General features: G+C 47.9%; 1 protein-coding gene across 1 annotated transcript in view; it reads left to right on the top strand.

Moving 5' to 3' along the window:
* The window catches only part of engase (endo-beta-N-acetylglucosaminidase), a 32175-nt gene extending 12324 nt beyond the window's left edge, over positions 1-19851 (top strand). The window contains exons 4-16 of the mRNA XM_037791199.1: positions 1380-1459; positions 1550-1751; positions 2715-2863; positions 2981-3135; positions 3413-3561; positions 10208-10379; positions 10463-10569; positions 10679-10790; positions 12495-12682; positions 12800-12942; positions 15851-15950; positions 16037-16148; positions 18522-19851. Of these exons, the coding sequence (XP_037647127.1) occupies positions 1380-1459; positions 1550-1751; positions 2715-2863; positions 2981-3135; positions 3413-3561; positions 10208-10379; positions 10463-10569; positions 10679-10790; positions 12495-12682; positions 12800-12942; positions 15851-15950; positions 16037-16148; positions 18522-18923 (2071 nt within the window). The 3' untranslated portion in view covers positions 18924-19851. The remainder of the gene's footprint in view (positions 1-1379; positions 1460-1549; positions 1752-2714; positions 2864-2980; positions 3136-3412; positions 3562-10207; positions 10380-10462; positions 10570-10678; positions 10791-12494; positions 12683-12799; positions 12943-15850; positions 15951-16036; positions 16149-18521) is intronic.

Raw genomic sequence — 19851 nt, 5'->3', positions numbered from 1 at the left:
ACATCCTCATCCTCCTCGACCTCACTGCAGCTTTCGACACCATCAACCACACCATTCTTCTCTCCCGCCTTGAATCCTCCCTCAACATCACCGGCACTGCCCTCTCCTGGCTAAAGTCATATCTCACAAACCGACAACAATTCATCAACATCAACAACTCCACCTCCTCCCCCGCTCCTCTGTCCCAAGGCGTCACCCAGGGTTCGGTGCTTGCTCCCCTTCTATTCATCCTCTACCTGCTTCCCCTTGGTCACATCATGCGCGCCATGGCCTCCACTTTCACTGCTACGCCGACGACGTCCAGCTCTACATTTCCACAAAATCCATCACCACCGCTACACACTCCACTCTGTCCAACTGCCTCACTGAAATTAAATCATGGATGCAAATCAACTTTCTCAAACTTAACTGTGACAAATCAGACATGCTCATCACCGGTCCAAAATCACCCACAAGAACCGCTCACAGCTTCTGCCTCACCATCGACAACTCCACTTTGTTCCCCTCCCCCACACCCGCTACCTCGGAGTCATTTTCGACAGCCACCTCTTCTTCGAACTCCACGTCAACCACATCACCAAGACTGCCTTTTTCCACCTTAAAAACATTGCTCGTCTCCGCCCATCACTCTCCTTCTCTGCTGCCGAAACTCTGATCCACGCTTTCATCACTTCCAGAATCGACTACTGCAACAGCATTCTCTACGGCTCAACATTCAAAGTCCTTAATAAACTCCAGTACATCCAGAACTCTGCTGCCTGTCTGCTCACCCATTCCCGGTCCCGTGATCACATCACCCCCGTCCTCCAGAATCTCCACTGGCTCCCTGTCCCACAACTCATTCAGTTCAAACTCCTACTCCTCACTCACAAAGCCCTCCGTAACCAGCCCCCCCAAACCCCCTCCCAACCCTACCTCACAGACCTGCTCCACCATCACACTCCTTCCTGCTCCCTCCGCTCCTCTGATGCCAACCTCCTCTCCATACCTCTCAGAACCAAGCACTGGACCTGGGGCGAAAGAGCATTCTCCATTGCCGCCCCCTCCCTCTGGAACTCACTCCCCAAACACATCAGAGACTGCACCAACCAGTCCACATTTAAATCACTAATCAATCTTTTTAGAACTGCTTTTAATGTGTAATTAATATTGTGTGTTTTATATTTTTATGATGTCATTGTTTTTATGATCATTTTATCTGTGTAAAGTGTCTTTGAGTATCCAGAAAAGCACTATATAAATAAAATGTATTATTATTATTATTATTAAGATAAGATATTCCTTTATTATATCTTATCAGACCTCCTCCGGAGCCTAAAGAAAGGCTCCCATGTAGAGTTCAACCAAAGTTTCATCTCGCCACCTTGTACTTCCACCAGGTTGGAGTCTTGTTTGGATCAACCAATGGATTCAAGCAGCGTCCATGAAGTCATCCAGTATGCGCCCTCGCCACTACCAGGTGAGCTGACCACCTGTGTGCTGCAGTTGATGTCTTGGCGTGTGGAAATCACACCGCTCTTCATACGTGACGTTTTTGTTTCCCTCTCAGCCAAACATTACGACACCGAAACCACTGAACCAATCAGCTGTGGTCTTAATACTTTGGAGGAGCTGTTGTCGTGGAAACGAAGCGAGGCGAACCCCTTTAATGTGGCAGTCATCCCTCTGGCGCCTCGGGAGCCTCCTCTGGCCAGCTGTCCACGCCGGACCTTAGTGTCTCATGACATGATGGGCGGCTACCTAGATGACCGGTATGGATGCTGAGTTAGGGCTGAATAGAAACTTTCAGAGGGGTGTTTTCTGCTCTTTCTGCTTCTTAAACTTACACATCCCAAAATCTACAGAGGACCTTCCAGCTCACTAACTCTAACAGGTCACAGTGAGCTGGGAGGGAGTTTCAGGATTTCGGGGCACTACTTGGTGCTATAATGAAATTAGGTTGCATGCATGTCATGGTCCAAAGTAAGTGGACGCCTGAACACAACTCTCATATATGAGTGTTTAGCATGTCTTACCGAAACCACAGAACAGTCCACTTTTCTGGGAAGCTTTTCCACCACATGTGGAACCTGCTGCAGGGATTAGCTCCCATTCAGACACAAGAACAACACTGATGTTGGTGGATCACATGCAGTTTGGGTCAAGTCATAGTCAAGTCAGCACACTGACACACTGACAGCTGTTGTTACCTGTTGGGCTGCAGTTTGCCATGTTATGTTTGGAACATATTTTTTTATACGAAATGCAGTACCTGTGAGGGTTTCTGGACAATATCTGTCATTGATTTGTGTTAACTGATTTCCAATAATAAATGTATCCATACATTTGCATAGAGCAGCATATTTGTCCACTCCCATGTTGATAAGAGGATTAAATACTTGACAAATCTCCCTTTAAGGTACATTTAGAACAGATAAAAAATGTGAGATTAATCATGATTAAATATTTTAATTGATTGACAGCCATAGAAAAAATACCACCTCACAGTCAAATACAAGCAGTAATGCTGACTGTACATACACTACTAGCAGACAGGGAATGGGATGTTGCAGCTCTTTGTGGGTACTGCCTGTTTCCCTGATTCTGTAGTTTGGTTCCATAATTCTCATTCATTTCTCACGGAGGTGACTGTCTTCCTGCCATGTTGTTTATCTTGGACCTGCAGTCCCATCCATCTACCGTAACGCTGTATCTTGCTCTCTTGTGCTGTTGAGCTTTGCCCAGGGGACACATGCCGAGGCTCCGTACGCCTTCTACCACTGGCAGTACATTGATATCTTCAACTACTTCACACACAACATGGTGACTATTCCTCCTGCTGTGTGGACCAACTCTGCACACAGACATGGTGTCCTTGTTCTCGGTGAGTGGAAATGTAGTTTAACAATCCAGAATTAGAGTTTTATGTCTTAGATTCCGGGTAGTCATAGCTTCCTGTCTTCATGTATAACATCTCGTGCTGTGATTGGCTGCTTTCCAGGGACTCTGATCACAGAGTGGACCGATGGAGCCGCCATGTGCGAGGCCTTCCTGAAGGACGAGGAGTCGTACCGGGCGGTGGCTGATAAATTGGTCCAGATCAGCCACTGTTACGGCTTCGACGGCTGGCTCATTAACATAGAGAACGCCCTCAGTGTGAGTAGGACCATTCTAGTCACACACTGAGATCCACTAATCTGACTTTTCATCTGCAGTAGCGCCATCATCGGGTCATCAGTCTAACTTGTCCCATACTTTGATTTCCCATCAGCCTCAGCTGGCCTCTGTGTTTACTGATGGTTATCAGATGTTAGCATGCTAACACACATTACATGGTGAACATGGTGAACATTACACATCTGGTAGTGGCCTTCTCTTCAACATCTTGACCTTCACCCTGCTGACTGAAGCATGTGATGCCCTGTGTGTGCAGGAGGTCGCGGTGAAGAACACGCCTTTGTTCCTGCGCTATCTGACCGACCAGATGCACGAGCGCGTGGCCGGCAGCCTGGTGCTGTGGTACGACAGCGTGATCGAGAGCGGACAGCTGACGTGGCAGAACGAACTCAACCAGTCCAACAGGTAGAGAAATGAACATTAGAGACACACCTCAATGAGAACAAACTGGTCAACCTTTATGTCCATGTAGACCAGTGATTCTCACAGTGGGGTCCGGGGCACACTGCCAGGGGGCCCATGAAAAGTTTTCACATTCATTCATTTAAATGATCATGATTTGCTTTTTTTTGTTTTTTTTTTACAAAAAGCTTCATAGTTCAACGAATAATATTAAACAAATACAGGAGTCAACCAAAAGTAAACGCTATAACATTGTTTTACGCAGCGTTGTTACGCTTGTTACGTAACTAGGGATGTTAATAATTAACCGTTTAACCGTTAACCGACATTAAGCATTTCAACCTATTAACTCTATCGGTTAAAACGGTTAATTAATTATTTAAAAAACGATTAATTAAAAAGCTGAGAAAAACTCGTCACTTGAAGGGGAAAAGCTGGTCCACCTTAAGAGAGTCTGAGCCGGCGTAACAGATACAGGAAGTTGGCTCCCGTCTACAGCTCGCTTGAGCGGAGGAGATGTAGTCTCGTAGCATTTATTCACCTACAAATAAACTGTACACACACTGTCTGCTACACCTACGTTCACAGCTAGAACGCCACACACACACTGTCTGCTACACCTACGTTCACAGCTAGAACGCCACACACACACTGTCTGCTACACCTACGTTCACAGCTAGAACGCCACACACACACTGTCTGCTACACCTACGTTCACAGCTAGAACGCCACACACACACTGTCTGCTACACCTACGTTCACAGCTAGAACGCCACACACACACTGTCTGCTAAACCTACGTTCACAGCTAGAACGCCACACACACACTGTCTGCTACACCTACGTTCACAGCTAGAACGCCACACACACACTGTCTGCTAAACCTACGTTCACAGCTAGAACGCCACACACACACTGTCTGCTACACCTACGTTCACAGCTAGAACGCCACACACACTGTCTGCTAAACCTACGTTCACAGCTAGAACGCCACACACACACTGTCTGCTACAGGTACGTTCACAGCTAGAACGCCACACACACACACACTGTCTGCTACACCTACGTTCACAGCTATAACACCACACACACACTGTCTGCTACACCTACGTTCACAGCTAGAACGCCACACACACCCGGTCTGCTACACCTACGTTCACAGCTAGAACGCCACACACACCCTGTCTGCTACACCTACGTTCACAGCTAGAACGCCACACACACACACACTGTCTGCTACACCTACGTTCACAGCTATAACACCACACACACACTGTCTGCTACACTTACGTTCATAGCTATAACGCCACCAACAACACACACACAGTCTGTAAGAAACTTGCTGAAGTTACGCCGCGCAGACAGACCGTATGTGTGTGACAATGGTGAGCATGAAGCTACCAGCAGAGCTACAGCTGCTAATGTAGCACAAAGACACACACAGTTTGTCGGACATCGCTATCGTTAATCCGGGCCGACACACAGCTGACAACCTGCTAAACTAAACTAAATGTGCGGTGGAGACTTTTACTGGGAAAGTGTCTGCATGTCCGCGACACTACACGCAGCATCGTAGCTGCTAAGTTAACTCTCCTGACGGTGAACTGGAGACAGTGAACGCAGCACCGTGGCTGCTACGGTAACTCTCCTGACGGTGAACTGGAGACAGTGAACGCAGCACCGTGGCTGCTACGGTAACTCTCCTGACGGTGAACTGTGGACAGTGAACGCAGCACCGTGGCTGCTACGGTAACTCTCCTGACGGTGAACTGTGGACAGTGAACGCAGCACCGTGGCTGCTACGGTAACTCTCCTGACGGTGAACTGTGGACAGTGAACGCAGCACCGTGGCTGCTACGGTAACTCTCCTGACGGTGAACTGTGGACAGTGAACGCAGCACCGTGGCTGCTACGGTAACTCTCCTGACGGTGAACTGTGGACAGTGAACGCAGCACCGTGGCTGCTACGGTAACTCTCCTGACGGTGAACTGTGGACAGTGAACGCAGCACCGTGGCTGCTACGGTAACTCTCCTGACGGTGAACTGTGGACAGCGAACGCAGCACCGTGGCTGCTACAGTAACTCTCCTGACGGTGAACTGGAGACAGTGAACGCAGCACCGTGGCTGCTACAGTAACTCTCCTGACGGTGAACTGGAGACAGTGAACGCAGCACCGTGGCTGCTACAGTAACTCTCCTGACGGTGAACTGGAGACAGTGAACGCAGCACCGTGGCTGCTAAGTTAACGCTCCCGGACGGTGAACTGGAGACAGTGAACGCAGCACCGTGGCTGCTACAGTAACTCTCCTGACGGTGAACTGGAGACAGGGAACGCAGCATCGTGGCTGCTAAGTTAACGTTCCCGTACGTTGAACTGGAGACAGTGAACGCAGCATCGTGGCTGCTACAGTATCTCTCCTGACGGTGAACTGGAGACAGTGAACGCAGCACCGTGGCTGCTACAGTAACTCTCCTGACGGTGAACTGGAGACAGGGAACGCAGCATCGTGGCTGCTAAGTTAACGCTCCCGTACGTTGAACTGGAGACAGTGAACGCAGCATCGTGGCTGCTACAGTATCTCTCCTGACGGTGAACTGGAGACAGTGAACGCAGCACCGTGGCTGCTACAGTAACTCTCCTGACGGTGAACTGGAGACAGTGAACGCAGCACCGTGGCTGCTACTGTAACTCTCCTGACGGTGAACTGGAGACAGTGAACGCAGCACCGTGGCTGCTACGGTAACTCTCCTGACGGTGAACTGTGGACAGCGAACGCAGCACCGTGGCTGCTACGGTAACTCTCCTGACGGTGAACTGTGGACAGCGAACGCAGCACCGTGGCTGCTACGGTAACTCTCCTGACGGTGAACTGTGGACAGCGAACGCAGCACCGTGGCTGCTACAGTAACTCTCCTGACGGTGAACTGTGGACAGCGAACGCAGCACCATGGCTGCTACAGTAACTCTCCTGACGGTGAACTGGAGACAGTGAACGCAGCACCGTGGCTGCTACAGTAACTCTCCTGACGGTGAACTGGAGACAGTGAACGCAGCACCGTGGCTGCTACAGTAACTCTCCTGACGGTGAACTGGAGACAGTGAACGCAGCACCGTGGCTGCTACAGTAACTCTCCTGACGGTGAACTGGAGACAGTGAACGCAGCACCGTGGCTGCTACAGTAACTCTCCTGACGGTGAACTGGAGACAGTGAACGCAGCACCGTGGCTGCTAAGTTAACGCTCCCGGACGGTGAACTGGAGACAGTGAACGCAGCACCGTGGCTGCTACAGTAACTCTCCTGACGGTGAACTGGAGACAGGGAACGCAGCATCGTGGCTGCTAAGTTAACGCTCCCGTACGTTGAACTGGAGACAGTGAACGCAGCATCGTGGCTGCTACAGTATCTCTCCTGACGGTGAACTGGAGACAGTGAACGCAGCACCGTGGCTGCTACAGTAACTCTCCTGACGGTGAACTGGAGACAGTGAACGCAGCACCGTGGCTGCTACGGTAACTCTCCTGACGGTGAACTGGAGACAGTGAACGCAGCATCGTGGCTGCTACGGTAACTCTCCTGACGGTGAACTGGAGACAGTGAACGCAGCATCGTGGCTGCTACGGTAACTCTCCTGACGGTGAACTGTGGACAGTGAACGCAGCATCGTGGCTGCTACGGTAACTCTCCTGACGGTGAACTGTGGACAGTGAACGCAGCACCGTGGCTGCTACAGTAACTCTCCTGACGGTGAACTGTGGACAGCGAACGCAGCACCGTGGCTGCTACGGTAACTCTCCTGACGGTGAACTGTGGACAGCGAACGCAGCACCGTGGCTGCTACGGTAACTCTCCTGACGGTGAACTGTGGACAGCGAACGCAGCACCGTGGCTGCTACAGTAACTCTCCTGACGGTGAACTGGAGACAGTGAACGCAGCACCGTGGCTGCTACAGTAACTCTCCTGACGGTGAACTGGAGACAGTGAACGCAGCACCGTGGCTGCTACGGTAACTCTCCTGACGGTGAACTGGAGACAGTGAACGCAGCACCGTGGCTGCTAAGTTAACGCTCCCGGACGGTGAACTGGAGACAGTGAACGCAGCACCGTGGCTGCTACAGTAACTCTCCTGACGGTGAACTGGAGACAGGGAACGCAGCATCGTGGCTGCTAAGTTAACGCTCCCGTACGTTGAACTGGAGACAGTGAACGCAGCATCGTGGCTGCTACAGTATCTCTCCTGACGGTGAACTGGAGACAGTGAACGCAGCACCGTGGCTGCTACAGTAACTCTCCTGACGGTGAACTGGAGACAGTGAACGCAGCACCGTGGCTGCTACGGTAACTCTCCTGACGGTGAACTGGAGACAGTGAACGCAGCATCGTGGCTGCTACGGTAACTCTCCTGACGGTGAACTGGAGACAGTGAACGCAGCATCGTGGCTGCTACGGTAACTCTCCTGACGGTGAACTGGAGACAGTGAACGCAGCACCGTGGCTGCTACGGTAACTCTCCTGACGGTGAACTGGAGACAGTGAACGCAGCACCGTGGCTGCTAAGTTAACGCTCCCGGACGGTGAACTGGAGACAGTGAACGCAGCACCGTGGCTGCTACAGTAACTCTCCTGACGGTGAACTGGAGACAGGGAACGCAGCATCGTGGCTGCTAAGTTAACGTTCCCGTACGTTGAACTGGAGACAGTGAACGCAGCATCGTGGCTGCTACAGTATCTCTCCTGACGGTGAACTGGAGACAGTGAACGCAGCACCGTGGCTGCTACAGTAACTCTCCTGACGGTGAACTGGAGACAGGGAACGCAGCATCGTGGCTGCTAAGTTAACGCTCCCGTACGTTGAACTGGAGACAGTGAACGCAGCATCGTGGCTGCTACAGTATCTCTCCTGACGGTGAACTGGAGACAGTGAACGCAGCACCGTGGCTGCTACAGTAACTCTCCTGACGGTGAACTGGAGACAGTGAACGCAGCACCGTGGCTGCTACGGTAACTCTCCTGACGGTGAACTGGAGACAGTGAACGCAGCACCGTGGCTGCTACGGTAACTCTCCTGACGGTGAACTGTGGACAGTGAACGCAGCACCGTGGCTGCTACGGTAACTCTCCTGACGGTGAACTGTGGACAGCGAACGCAGCACCGTGGCTGCTACAGTAACTCTCCTGACGGTGAACTGTGGACAGCGAACGCAGCACCATGGCTGCTACAGTAACTCTCCTGACGGTGAACTGGAGACAGTGAACGCAGCACCGTGGCTGCTACAGTAACTCTACTGACGGTGAACTGGAGACAGTGAACGCAGCACCGTGGCTGCTACAGTAACTCTCCTGACGGTGAACTGGAGACAGTGAACGCAGCACCGTGGCTGCTACAGTAACTCTCCTGACGGTGAACTGGAGACAGTGAACGCAGCACCGTGGCTGCTAAGTTAACGCTCCCGGACGGTGAACTGGAGACAGTGAACGCAGCACCGTGGCTGCTACAGTAACTCTCCTGACGGTGAACTGGAGACAGGGAACGCAGCATCGTGGCTGCTAAGTTAACGCTCCCGTACGTTGAACTGGAGACAGTGAACGCAGCATCGTGGCTGCTACAGTATCTCTCCTGACGGTGAACTGGAGACAGTGAACGCAGCACCGTGGCTGCTACAGTAACTCTCCTGACGGTGAACTGGAGACAGTGAACGCAGCACCGTGGCTGCTACGGTAACTCTCCTGACGGTGAACTGGAGACAGTGAACGCAGCATCGTGGCTGCTACGGTAACTCTCCTGACGGTGAACTGGAGACAGTGAACGCAGCATCGTGGCTGCTACGGTAACTCTCCTGACGGTGAACTGTGGACAGTGAACGCAGCATCGTGGCTGCTACGGTAACTCTCCTGACGGTGAACTGGAGACAGTGAACGCAGCACCGTGGCTGCTACAGTAACTCTCCTGACGGTGAACTGGAGACAGTGAACGCAGTACCGTGGCTGCTACAGTAACTCTCCTGACGGTGAACTGGAGACAGTGAATGCAGCACCGTGGCTGCTATAGTAACTCTCCTGACGGTGAACTGGAGACAGTGAACGCAGCACCGTGGCTGCTATAGTAACTCTCCTGGCGGTGAACTGGAGACAGTGAACGCAGCACCGTGGCTGCTATAGTAACTCTCCTGACGGTGAACTGGAGACAGTTATCAGTTCAGGAAATTGTTCAAAATTACCATCCCTATACGTAATTTAAGAAAGTGATATGAAGCGCATTTATGAAGCATGTGCTTGGTTCAGAAACGTCTTCACTCAATATATCCCATGTTCTGCAGAAACATACAATGCCAACATTTTTTCTGACGACTGTCGGTTTAATAGTTCATAGATTATGTTCTAATCTAACAAATCTATAACTGGGAATCTGCAAGTATGTTTAATACATGTCTAATATCTTTCCACTAGATAGATAGATAGATAGATAGATAGATAGATAGATCGATCTTGTCCACCTCAGTGGAAATTTGTCATTGTAATACATCTCTCTTGTGTTGTTTGTTCATATAACTAAGACGTGTAGAAGTGTAAATAACAGGCTACGTTAAATAATTCAAAGGGACATCCATGTCCGCTCATTATCCAACACTTCATCCCTTCACAACAGGATGTTTTTCGACTCTTGTGACGGTTTCTTCACCAACTACAACTGGACAGAGCAGAACCTGGAGTGGATGGGGGACTACGTTGGGGTCCAGGGCCGCCAGGCTGATGTCTACATCGGGGTGGACGTGTTCGCCCGAGGCAAGGTGGTGGGAGGAATGTTGGAAACTAATAAGGTACCCACTGTGGAAGGTGTGTGTGTGCTAAATCCTTATCCCTTACTGACCCTAACCCAGCTTCTTGTTCTGGTTGCCTTCAGGCGCTGGAAATCATTCGGAAGCACAACTTCTCGGTGGCCATCTTTGCTCCAGGCTGGGTGTACGAGACCCACAACGATAAGACCCAGTTCCGCGAGAATCAGGACAAGTGAGATCAACAGAATATTACCACTGATGTAAATACACATATTCACCTCTAACTTGGAAAGCAGAAGAGATGTTTTGAAACCAATCTCCGTCCTGGTTCTGGTCTGCAGGTTCTGGGCTCTTCTGTCAGACCACCTGTACATCCATCGGCCAGCCTCACCTCTCCCCTTCATCTCCTCCTTCTGCCAGGGCTTTGGGAAGGCTGTCTACTGTAGAGGACAGGTACTGAAGGACAGATGGTAGATGGTGTGGGCTTTTAAATAGTTCATGATGATAGAAACAGATAGTTTATATGATGGCATTAATCCAGCGGGGAACCTCCAGGTCTGAGAAGTCAGCGCTGAAGAGCCTTAAACTTGCATCCTGTCTAGCAGCCAGCAGGGGGCGACTCCTCTGGTTCTATAGAAGTCTATGAGAAAATGAGTCTACTTCTCTCTTGATTAATTACCTCAGTAAACATTGTAAACATGAGTTTATGGTCTCAATCTCTAGTTTCAAGTCTTCTTCAATACAGCATGATGTTCATTTAGAGTCACATAGACCATAAAGCAGGGGATGCTTTAGGGCGGGGCTACCTGGTGATTGACAGGTTGTTACCACGGCATTGTCCGGTCTGGGAGTTGTCCGTGTTTTCATCTTACAACTTTAACCCTTTTACAGTGTGTTTACACTTCATCAAAGTTCATTTTAAAAAATGTTGTCACCTAAAAATGTCGTATTCAGTGTTGGGTTGTTATTAGCTCCGCCCTCTCTGGTTGCAAAAACAAACAAGATGGCGACGGCCAAAATGCCGAACTCGAGGCTTCAAAACGACAGTCCACAAACCAATGGGTGACGTCACGGTGACTAGGCCCACTTCTTATACACAGTTTATGACTTGGACTCAAGGATAAACTGATCAGATTTTGGTGGTCAAAGGTCAACCTCACAAAACACATTTTTGGCCATAACTCAAAAATTCATACGCTAATTATGACAATTTCACACAAATGTCTAACAGGATAAAATCATGAGCTGATGACATGTTGGACAGACATGGATGTGAACTGACACTTGACTGGCTGGAGGATATGGAGGACGGAACCTTCCAAAATAATGGAAATAAATGAATAAATAGGTTGAGTGACAGCCACCTCATTTGCATAATGAGGGAGAAATTCATAAAAAAAATGTGTAAAGAAAAGAATACAGAAAAAAATAAGTTTGGTGAAATAAATAAAGGATGAAATGCAAAGGAAAAATCGTGCATAAATAAATAAATACATACATTTAAAACAAATTAATAAATAAATATATATAAGATATAAAATAATGCTAAAATAAATACATCAATTTAAAAATTGATAAAAAATAAATATTAAACAGGAGAGTAAATACAAAAGGGAATTAACACAGAGATAAATAAATAAAGAAGCAAATTAAAACAGAAATATCAATTTATGTCACATTTTATCAATTGGCTACATTTATTTTTTATTTTATTTTTGCTATATTTAATGACACATTTATTTATTTATTCTTTTATTTTGGGATTTTGGCAGGTTCTATCCTCCATATGCGTAGGCTTACAACTGTGAGGCGGTGATTCTAGTTTTATTCAGCCCCCGGGGTAAACTGTATTCTAACCAGTTACAATGTTTTTACTGAGAGCACTTCTCATCCATGTTGTCTTAAGATCTACAGAGTGATCATCTTCTTCCTTCTCCTCCTCCTCCTCCTCGTCCTCAGTGGTCTACCAGTAAAGTCTGTGGCCAGGCTACAGTTCATTTTGAATTTTACCGTCAAGGAAGTCCTCACATCTCTGCACTGGCTCGTTGATTATAACATTTGATTTCTTGTCTACACAGCAGGTTGGTAGCTGCTGTATATGCCGGTGTTTGCTCATTGACGTCTGCAGTCTTGTTTTTTGTTTTTCTGTGTGTGCAGCGTGAGACCAACAGGAGCTGGTTCAACCTGACGGCCCAGGAGATCCAGCCCCTGTACTACCATATGGAGCTGGAGGACCGGGGCTGGCTGAGCAGCCGCGGCTCCTCCGAGGACGCCTGGAACGGAGGCTGCTCACTGCTGCTGGACGGAAGCATCCCCGCCACTCACACGTCTCCACTTTGTGCCAAGTGTGTGTGTTTTCTTCTTCACTCTTGCTTTATCTTCATGTAGGAGGAAAAAGTGATCTTGCCATCACTACCTCTGCACACACGTTCATGCACAGTACTCTGCTGTGTGTCTCTCAGGATCTTCTCCCTCCACGTACCCCTGGCCTCCAAGACTCTGGTGACCCTCATCTACAAGCCGTCTGCCGGGATCAGAGTCTCCCTGGAGCTGAAGACCACAAATGCCAGTCTCTGCACACACATGGACATCCAGGATGTCAAATGTGAGTTTTTCACAATACATACCTGCTAATCCTAGCCCCCCCCCCAGTTTTAATAATTCATCTCATGAACGTGATAACGAGTCATGAACAGGCTGAAACAAGCCAGTTACACTTTGCAGTTAGGAGAGTTTGCGGAATTAGAAAACAGTAAAGGTCCTGACGGTCGGCCATCGGACATTTTGGGGCCGTCGGTGAGCGCCTGGTCTGTCGGTGAGCGTCTGGTCTGTCGGTGAGCGTCTGGTCTGTCGGTGAGCGTCTGTTGATGAACGTCTGGTCTGTCGGTGAGCGTCTGGTTTGTCGGTGAGCGTCTGTTGGTGAACGTCTGGTCTGTCGGTGAACGTCTGGTTTGTCGGTGAACGTCTGTTGATGAACGTCTGGTCTGTAGGTGAGCGTCTGTTGGTGAACGTCTGGTCTGTCGGTGAGCGTCTGGTCTGTCGGTGAGCATCTGGTCTGTCGGTGAGCGTCTGGTTTGTCGGTGAGCGTCTGGTCTGTCAGTGAGCGTCTGGTCTGTCGGTGAGCGTCTGTTGATGAACGTCTGGTCTGTCGGTGAGCGTCTGGTTTGTCGGTGAGCGTCTGTTGGTGAACGTCTGGTCTGTCGGTGAGCGTCTGGTTTGTCGGTGAGCGTCTGTTGATGAACGTCTGGTCTGTCGGTGAGCGTCTGGTTTGTCGGTGAGCGTCTGTCGGTGAGCGTCTGGACTGTCGGTGAGCGTCTGGACTGTCGGTGAGCGTCTGGTCTGTTGGTGAGCGTCTGGTCTGTCGGTGAGCGTCTGGTCTGTCGGTGAGTGTCTGTCGGTGAGCATCTGACAGTCTGGGAGTCCTGTAGAGAGTTTCCCTCAGAGGAAACGTATTGTTGTCTGGGCCTACATACATTATTTTTCAACTTGTTTTGTCTTAGGCTATTATAATTGAAATTGTGGAGCTCAGAGGACATTTTGTCCAGGATGGAGACACCGAGTGAAAGACTGACAGGAACGGACGGTCCTGAGGGAGTTATAAGAGGAGTGAAATGCCTGTTGATGCGCAGAAGGAACTGTGTAGAATAATTAATCAAAACGACACGTTTAATGTGCACATACTGTAAGTACGGAGGGTTCTGAGGATCAAAACTGCACTAAATGTAACCAGCTGTTGAGTGCGTGCGTAATTGTTGCTTAACAGCGTGCAACATCACTCTCTCTAGAGACTACAGCGGTGTGCTGTACTGCCTCTCTGATCTCATGTGGACAAATGAATTATGAGTGGAACATGATAAACGTCTATGTTAGTATAATATTGTTATTTTAATTGTGGTGAAAACCGGGACATTTGAGTGTTTTACAGATATTTGTCGGGACTCACCGGGACAGTCCCGGACAAACCGGGACATCTGGTCACCATATATTTGTCACATGAAATTGTACAAGGAAACGTTCCAACTCCAGTGAAATGCATCCCGTCAGCTCCTTCAGTCTGTGCATTAACGTTAAAGATACTCACCATAAAGCACACGCCTCCTCCTCTGTTCTGTCAGATCGGTATAGTCCTAGAAAAAGAGTCACGGTGGAATGGTGCTGTCCGATATTCCAGGATTTAGCCAAGTGTCACGGACATTACAGTTCCCGATATCCTGTTGGAAACGGAGGTCCTCCAGTGGCAGCCCATCATCCAACGGCCGCACATTGGCCAGCAGGATGCCCGGCGCACAGTTAACCGCACGCCAAGACATATTATTTAATAATAGTAATAATGATAATAATATATTATCATCATTATATATTATTATATATATAATATATTATTTGTCCGATTTGTGCATGAAAATATCTCCAAAAGGCACCAACATCACAAACACTGCCCAGAGGTTAAGATCAGAGACTTAATTATCTGAGGTGACACCAGCTAGCGACCTGGTACAGCCAAGCCTCCAGGAAGAGCGCAGGTCGTTGATCCCAACTTTCGTATTGGCCAAATGACGGTACTGCAACTTTGGTGTCCGTCACGTGATGCACTGGGCCCAAAAAGACTTTTTCCCATAGACTTCCATTGGGAAAGAGACATCTGTAACTCAGAGGATCTTTTTTTTTTAGGTGAATCAACTTCCCAGTACGAACACTCTAATAGTCCTTATTTAAAAAATTCTGTTTTTAAAGTTGTAAAACGCACTAATAGCTGAATCCAGAGTTATTTCCCTTCCTCCGTTCATGTGAATGAGACGTGGCGTTGGGACCCAGTGACAGAGCAGACGCTACTGCGCATGTTCCATGTAGCCCAAGATCTGGGTACTTTTCCAGACGGAAGTCGAGCCATTTAATTATGCATAACTTCAATCCTTCATATAATTTAATCGGGGTGAGTTATACATAAATTCACCCCCGTACAGTTGTCATGAACAGGGAAATTAGCTCTAGAGACCAAAACGGTTGCTTGTACCAGGCTGTAAACGTGTTTATTTCTGCCGTAAAGTTGTTCATTTTAACATGGAGGTCTGTGGGGGTGTGAGCCTCTAGTGGCCGTTAGAGGAACTGTGACTTCATGTTTAGAATGATGAATACAGACCACCGCTGCCTGCTGGTGTGGAGAGTTATTTCCTCTCATGCAGGAGCAGAACGTACGTGGTAGTTGGCCGTCGGCTGTTTGCGGTGCGGTGTGTTTGAGGGCAACCTTTTGGCCGAGACAAAGGAAAGGAGGCCGGACGCAGCAGGCGTCTAGTTCTCTGACGTCAGGGCCTTAGGAGAGGTTTAGGATCAAATGTTCTTGCATGAGGTCCGATGTATTTTTGGAATATCCAACCTCTTTTCAGCCTCAGCTATGACACACTCAGGGATATTAGCTTCCAGGTTTTGTTGATACTTAGTAGTTTCCAAAGCTTATCGTTCTAGAGGTGTCCTTCAGATCTGTATCTTGATGTCCTGTCCTTGTGTCTCTGCAGCTGTCAGTGCGTCTCCTGATGAACAGGATGACGGGCTCCAGTTGGTGAGGCTGTTCTCTCAGCTGTGTGGCAACCAGAGTCCAGATGGTTGGACTGTCGGGTAAGGCACTCTAACGGGGACATAAAAGCTAAGTGAATGGATGTCGTTGTAAAGTCTCTCTGTGTCCTTTGTGTCACTGGGGACAGGTGTTCACAGCTGGAGCTTCGTGGCTGCGCTCTTAGAGAAGTTTGTCTCAACATCCAGCGGGACGGACAGCCTCGGGACACACCGTTCAGCTGCAGGGTGGGACAGATCATGGTGAGACAGCCAGAGCCTGTTGTCTTCAATGTGTTCAGCTGCTTTAACACCACAACTGATTTCAGCACTTACACTTAAAGGGATAGTTGGGGTGTTTCTCAGTGGGGCTGTATGAGGTACTTCTCTATAGTCAGTGTATTACTACAGTAGATGGAGGTTAAAGGGATAGTTCAGGTGTTTCTCAGTGGGGCTGTATGAGGTACTTCTCTATAGTCAGTGTATTATTACAGTAGATGGAGGTTAAAGGGATAGTTCAGGTGTTTCTCAGTGGGGCTGTATGAGGTTCTTCTCTATAGTCAGTGTATTAGTACAGTAGATGGAGGTTAAAGGGATAGTTCAGGTGTTTCTCAGTGGGGCTGTATGAGGTTCTTCTCTATAGTCAGTGTATTACTACAGTAGATGGAGGTTAAAGGGATAGTTCAGGTGTTTCTCAGTGGGGCTGTATGAGGTACTTCTCTATAGTCAGTGTATTACTACAGTAGATGACGGTCATCACACCTCCAGTTTGGAGAAACAGACAGGAGTACCAACACGGGAGTAAAGTAATGTTCTGCTGAGGACGGGGCAGCAGCAGCAAACATATTTTAGACACCTAAAAGAAAGGCCCACCTAAAAAAATCCATATCAGTTTAAGTGTACACTATATTTAGAATATTTTCACCGCTGCACCTCGCCGTCAGACAGACCTTTCTGACAGGGAACTGAAGCCGTTATATCCATCTATGCTCTCACTGACTAACCAAAGTCACACAATAACACAAACCAACTAACCGATCGAGGCAGCGGTAGGCCAGCAACTCCTGTGTTCTGAGAGGTAAACTTACTGTTTTTTTCAATGGAGTCTGGTGGCTTTGGTGAGAGCATACTGTAGATAACTCAGTTCACATACTGTAAGGCTATCTCACGCCAAGGTACACCATTGAAAATATTCTAAATACAGCCTACACTTAAACTGATATTGATTTTTAGGTGGGCCTTTCTCTTAGGTGTCTAAAATATGTTCAGCTGCCGTCCCCGTCCTCAGTAGAACATTACTTTGGTTCAGTGCAGTAACTCCTGTCTGCTTCTCCAAACTGGAGGCATGCTGACCGTCATCTACTGTAGTAATACACTGACTATGGAGAAGTACTTCATACAGCCCCACTGGGAATATTGCATTAGAAAAGCTGTATGGAAACGGAAAGATTCGGTAAAACTTCCTCAATTGCAAAAAAGTTTTTACGCTCACTGGAGCTGTTTTTTTTTTCCTTTGTAAAAAAAAAGTGAATGTGCTACTGTAAATGGATCATGGAAACACCTTTAAATTCTGACATAGTGAATATTTAACTCACATAACTGATAACCGATCAGCTGTTTCTGCTGTCGGCGTCAACTCGGATATTCCAATGACGTGTGAATGCCTTTCGTCTCCAGACAGTAGAAACAGGACCAATACCAGCTGACATGAGAGATCAATGAAAACTTGCCCAACGGAAACTAATTCCTGAAGACTTCTCTCCATCTTTCTCTCGTAGACGGTTAGCTGGCCAAGGCGATTGGTTTTGTTCCTAGTTCAACCTCAAGGCTAATGGAAAGGAGGCTGGGTCACGGGCCGACATGGGTCTTGAGGTACGGGGTATAACACATGCACAGTGTAACTGAAGCTGCGGTCGTGCGTTGTGATTGGCTCAATTTCCGCGAGTGCAGACCAGATTTTACTGTGCATGTGTTGTACCCCCACAGATATGACCCGTTGATGACGCGTGACCCAGCCTCCTTTCCATAGGCCTTGGTTCAACCTCTACTTCTTCTTCTACTGTTTACTGGCGGTTTACAGCCATGTGTAGCCTACAGCGCCAACTTCTGACCAAACTACGCTGTAGCCGAGTTTATTCGCTCCAAACCAGCTGATGGAAACGCTGCTAATTTGTACTTCTTTTTTTGTGACATTTCAAAAGTTTGCTTATAATTCGCTTGACAATTGAATGGAAACGCGGCTAATGACTCGCTATCGCATCTTGAGGTACAACTGGTATTACAAGACAGGACGGGCCGGGTCTAGCTGGTTAGCATGCTCATTTCAGTAGATATCTCTGTGAACACTGTAGCCTCTTCACATTCTGCTGATGATGCTTTAAACTCAAATTCTGGTCAGATCTTAAATTGACACTTCAGCTTTCTTCAGCACTTCCATTTTAAGGGCTAATTCAACCTCTTCCAGTATTTGTATTGACTGCCACTTCAACTACATCTATTTCAACTATTTTAATGTTTCAACTGTAAGTTTTCAGCACCGAGGGCACTTCACACAAAATAGAACCTTTTCTATTTATAAATGAAACAGAAGCACATGAGAATTCCTCCCTTTTGAATTGTCCTCCCCCCCTTTCTAAGCTGTTGGACGTAGCCAGTCTGCAGGTTCCCCCAGAGCTGGTTCAGGGTTTGTGCATCTATCACGTGGTGTGGCTGCGTGGTGCCGGGACCTCGCCAGAGTCCGCCTCTCCCTGCCTGCACTTCAACGCCACTCTGCGCTGGGTCTACCCGACCCAGCTGGTGCGTCACTTCAGGGTGTACTGGCGGCGGCTGAGAGGACCTGATCCCAGAATCCCCCCTGGTCAGCTGGTTCTGGTGGGCCGGGCGTACTCCAATCTTTTCAGAGTAACGGAGCTGGCGGTGGCGGAGCCTCCTGGCCTGCTGGAGCTGGTGGTGGAGCCGGTGATCAGGAAGGGCTTCCCGGTCCCAGAGAGCCACTGGGGAAGAAGAAGCCTCAGCTACACAGAGGACGTCACACAATGACTTTAACAGAACTGCTTCTCCTGGACTCTTCAGACAGTCATCGCTCTGAGGTCACATCCAACATTCAACCCAAGTTGGAGAACGTCAAAGAGACAGATTTGATGGCAGACAGACGTCACTTCATGTTAGAGAATGAAATATAATGATGATCTCAACCTGCTTGTAAAGATGAGACGGTAATAGATGAACGCTTGACTAGTAATCATGTTATATATCCAGGGCTATCATGTACTGTACGTGCTGAGCATGAGATCTACACAGTGGACTTAATCAAATGCACTCTTCCAGTAATACATCTCAGGTTTCTCAATCATGTAATACAGTCTTTCATTCATAGTCCATCTGTCAGGTGATGTAGCAATTCACTGTGTGATCCAGTGTTGAATTCATACATCTTATATATATATATATATATATACAGTATATAAATTATATACTGTATATACTGTGTATATATATACACAGTATATATAGTACAATAATGCAAAGAACAAGATTTACTGCTCCAAATATGCAAAATCTACATCTCTGCTTTCTTGTCATTCTAATTATTAATGTGGATTTGGTTTATTTCTTATTCACTATGAACTTTTCTGATCCACTAATGTGCTTTATTAAACTATGTTAGCCATATATAGATGAAGTCAGACAATAATCTTCACTATGTTTATGATCTACTACGAGCATACGTTTTGGTGTTTGTTGATTTAAGGAGGAAATTGTATAACTGCAGGATCATTAAAAAAATGTCTTGGAATTGAAATGAGGACTTTGAGCCCGGCTACCTGGCCACATCATCATAATATAATATAATATAATATAAGTCTGCACTTAAACCTCAGTCTCTGCCCGGTGTGCTGGAGAGAGTCAACACAACAACAAATGGGATCTGTCGAAATATGTGTATAAAAAGTGCAAAACATTTGAA

Source organism: Sebastes umbrosus, chromosome 14 (genome assembly GCF_015220745.1).
Source record: "Sebastes umbrosus isolate fSebUmb1 chromosome 14, fSebUmb1.pri, whole genome shotgun sequence".
Lineage (NCBI taxonomy): Eukaryota > Metazoa > Chordata > Actinopteri > Perciformes > Sebastidae > Sebastes > Sebastes umbrosus.
Note: the sequence above shows the minus strand (reverse complement) of the source record. Positions and strands in the feature narration are given on the sequence as shown.